This window comes from Triticum aestivum, chromosome 4B, assembly GCF_018294505.1.
Source record: "Triticum aestivum cultivar Chinese Spring chromosome 4B, IWGSC CS RefSeq v2.1, whole genome shotgun sequence".
NCBI classification, from domain to species: Eukaryota; Viridiplantae; Streptophyta; class Magnoliopsida; order Poales; family Poaceae; genus Triticum; species Triticum aestivum.
The window spans coordinates 645,669,850-645,673,857 of NC_057804.1; the positions used below are offsets into that span (position 1 = coordinate 645,669,850).

The 4,008-nt window shown below is 48.6% G+C and overlaps 1 protein-coding gene across 3 annotated transcripts; it reads left to right on the forward strand.

Moving 5' to 3' along the window:
• The first annotated feature begins 2,573 nt into the window (after window positions 1-2,573).
• LOC123093829 (dihydrodipicolinate reductase-like protein CRR1, chloroplastic) lies at window positions 2,574-3,748 on the forward strand. Of its 3 annotated transcripts, XM_044515884.1 has the most exons (4): window positions 2,574-2,793; window positions 2,913-3,035; window positions 3,142-3,220; window positions 3,344-3,748. In XM_044515884.1, exons 1-4 carry the CDS (start codon window positions 2,578-2,580, stop codon window positions 3,355-3,357), a joined length of 432 nt encoding a protein of 143 aa, XP_044371819.1. In that variant the 5' UTR covers window positions 2,574-2,577; the 3' UTR covers window positions 3,358-3,748. The 3 variants fall into 3 exon arrangements, with proteins under 3 accessions (XP_044371819.1, XP_044371818.1, XP_044371817.1); XM_044515883.1 differs by having other exon boundaries at window positions 2,913-3,220; XM_044515882.1 differs by having other exon boundaries at window positions 3,142-3,748.
• The last annotated feature ends 260 nt before the right edge of the window (window positions 3,749-4,008 follow it).

A 4,008-nucleotide genomic window follows, 5' to 3' on the forward strand; every position in this document is an offset into this window, starting at 1 on the left:
GCCAGGGACTGACCCCCTGTACCGAGGAGGCTGCCGTTGAATGTGGTCGTGAACGACTAGTGCAGCCATCACAAGATCTTCATCATCCGACGACGAATCGTTCGATGAACAAAGGAAGTGGTGGAAGAAGAACTCGTCTCCACTGTCCATACCTTTGTGGTCAAACTGTCGAACACCTTGCGGTCGTGGTGGCGAAGAGACCGCGATGATCACCTGGACGCAGCAAGGGTGGTTGCCGGCCGGCTACTGGCCGCTCTAGAGCCGTCGGAAGCTGATGCGGCCGCCGTGGTACGTCGCCGGCGGTCATGTCTCCTCTGCTACCGACAAAGACGGCGACGGCCAAACCTCCTCCGATCGACGACCAAAACTACGACGAAAGCGCGGGCATGGTGGAGGCCATGTCTACACGTGGTTTGGTATGGACGGCCGGGGGCTGCACGGTGCGGAGGCGGTCGGAGCATAGCGGCGGCGCCGGCGGCGGGGCGGGGCGGGAGAGAGAGGGTCGAAGCGTTGGGAGGGAGGGACTGCTAGTGTCCCCGACAGGCGGGCCACGGGGAGACAAGGGCGTGCGTCGCGGCCGTCCACGCGCATCCGTTTCACCCCAAACCGAGCGCAACTTTGGACCGGGGATGGGTCGAAAACGGACGAATTCCGGACATTTGTCCGTTTGAGACCGTGCGTTGGGCCGCGCTATTCGTCTGTTTTACTCCAAACGAACACATCCGGACAAGATGGGGTCGCGCGGTGGAGTTGGCCTAAGGGCTAGTGACCTAGAGGTCGGAACAAAGTTAGACCTGTCTCAGTTTCAAGAGGTATTCCTTCCAGCTCGTAGTCTATACAAGAAAATCCAAAAGCTCAACCTGCTAGTTGAAGTGTATGTCGACGATCTGGTTATAATCGAAAATAGCATGTTGGTCTATCCCTAGTCGCATAGTCCGTAACGCTTTGAGCACGGTAAGTCGGTTTTGTACTGTCAAAGAAAATATATCCAAAAAGGTACAAATTGCATGCGTCATCAAAAAGTTCTCCTTTCAGTTTTCTGATCGCAAGTTACGAAAAAGTTCTGTCAAGGGCAAACCACCGAGATAATCGATCAGATCGTTGTGCAGCAGAAGATGCAGTTAGACGTGCATGTGCTAGACAGCACATCAATCAAGCTACCTGCTTGTGTTTGTGTGCTTCCTAGCTTTGCATATAGCATGTGCTTGGCAGCTCATCAATTAAGCTGCGTGCTTGTGTACTTTCAATCTGGGTTTGCATATAAATGCCTTGCGCTTGGCTAAGTGTCTAACAAACAATATATTCATAGGTATAAAAAGTTTTTGACATAGAGTCAAGGTGTGGCGGCCGCCACACCTTGCCCCCTGGAGTCCTCCGCCAGCGTGTGAGTGTGACCGACTAGAGGGGAAGAGCTTGTCCTAGAGCCTTTGCGGGATGATGAAGGACAACAAGTTAGAGGGTATCTCCACCTCAGTCTTCTTAAGACACCCGGGGAAACTAATTGAGAATGGTTTCAGATTATTATTTTTCCTAGAAACAACATGATTTTATTCATTAAATGAACAAACTTTATCGGATCGACAAAAACTAAACGACATACCGATAAGAAAGATCTTGGATAAAACAAAAAAAAAAACTGCATTAAGGTTTTCTGAAGTTATTGCCTCTAGCTCCATGTTTTGCATAAATAGTCTCTCTCTTTTGACCGTCCTACTCTATTTTTTCCTTGAGGTCCAGTGAGAAAACTACGGAAGGTCAAGCTTGCGCAAGATGGACCGATATCATAGATTCGGAAAAACCACAGTGAGCTACCCATCCAAATAGATGAGGACCTAAGATCATTCAATATGTTGTGACAAGAATACAACTTATGAAAGTTCAGAAAAAAAAAGAATACAACTTCTGCAAGGCATACTACCAACGCACTGCCCCATTGTGGGAAAAAGATGAGGAACGCTAAAAAAATAAAGTAGGAGTACCAATGATCGGGCCGAACCTGACCTCACACTTATCACGCCAACGCCGATTTGACAAGTTGAATTGCCAAACGGTAACCGTTTAGATCAAGATCCCACGACCAAAGGGACAAAAAGACAACATGATTCCCTATGTGCGATGCGGGCACAATGGCCACACCGGACAAGGTTAAACTCGTGAGACTTTTATTCACACCACGTTACCTTTATCGTCGAAACATTGATACCATGAACACATGGGACTAACATTGAAAAAAAATGTAGACTACCCTCTAACATTGATCATGATTCTTCGTGACTTTTAATGTCAAGTGGTCATCCTAAAGAACCGAGCTTCCCTCCGATGAGGTTTGTCTCGCGTCCCCTTCATACCTTTCGAGAAACTTTATATTGTTCTTCTCAGGTCGGTCGGTCCATGTACTCGAACTGGCTTAAAACTTCATCAAGTTTGGCCTTTAAAAAAAACTATACGCACTACATTGTTTGAGTGTCAATGGATGACTCAAAGCCACAAAAAGAAAAAAAAACGTTTTCATCATCTGACAACAAGATAAGATTGCCAGCTCCGTCGGCTGGCCAGAGGTTCGAAAACCGTTGGGCAATGGGAGGGCACGCCTACCCGAATCTCCTCCCTTTCCCCACGACCGGACCCTGCACAGGCGGCATCGCCACCGGCACGGTCAGTTCGTCGTCATGCCGCTACTCCGTCCACTGCCGCCGCACCAGTAAGGTCGTCGTCGGGAGGAGAAGCGCGGCGGCGAGTGTCTCCTGCTCCGCCGCATCCGCGCAGGCGCCGCCGTCGCAGAGCACAATCAAGGTACTGCTACCACATGGCATGGAATTGATTAAGGGGGTCATTCGCTAGCCGCCTACGTTGGAATGTCATGTCTGACGCCATGCTGTTCCCCTGGCGACGTACGTTGGGAATTGATTCAGGTGGTCATCGTCGGCGCGACCAAGAAGATGGGGAGGGCGGCGGTCACGGCGGTGAGCAGGGCGAGGGGGATGGTGCTCGCGGGCGCCACTGACACCCAGTGCATCGGGATGGACGCAGGACAGGTGCGCGCGTGCTTGCTCACCACTCGTTCCCATGTGCTCTGCCTCTGTTGTTCTTCGCCTGTTGTTAGTTGGTACAGTTTGGAAGTGCTGTGTGTTGTTTCTTCAGATAAGTGGCATGGAAGAAGCTCTCGAGATCCCCGTGCTCAATGATCTCACCATGCATGGTCCTGGGCTCCATAGCACAGGTATTAACTTGAGTCTCCATTCGTGGAATGTTGATTCATCTCGTGCTTCCTTTTCGGGTGAGCGCTTCGCTGGTGTGGTTGTCGATTTCAGTGAACCTTCATCCGTCTACGACAATGAAGCAGGTAACGTACTATGAGCTCCATGGGCATGGGCATGCATCCAGAAGCGCAAGTACAAGTTCAAGTAGGAGTAGCAAATCAAGACTAGTACCTCGAGGAAGTACAATTTCAGAAATCACAACAATTGATAGTAATATAGATATAACGAGAAAGCTACTTTCCAGTCGGATGGATTTTTGCAACAGATCCAAAGACGTGAAGCTAGTAATCGAAGTCCAGACTAAACTGTTGAGGATTGCTTCACTGGCCAGCTGGACTAACACAACTGTTGGTGCAAATTTACGTTTTTTCTTTGTAGATCTTTAAGGTATTAATAAGGTGAGTCACTTGGCCTGTCGAATGTAACCAAGATTTAATTTGCGTGCGTTTCTTTCATGATTTTAGTACATGTTTATATGAGCAGTGAAACATATTATGTCTTCCTCTAATGACTTTGTGTCTTTCTCTAATGGTTAGGCTCCAACGAGGGAAAACGAGGCATCCTTGCCTTGCGCTATTTGTTCATACACCAAGCAATGAATTTGATTTTCTTTGTAGAAGTTCGGGCTAACCAGATGTGTACTCAAGGGGCGGGAGATATGTGGGTAAAGAAGTTTAATAGGTTGTAATGGATATTTGAGTTCAGAAGGGCCCATTAACCAACTAACCCAACTATATTTTGTGTTCAT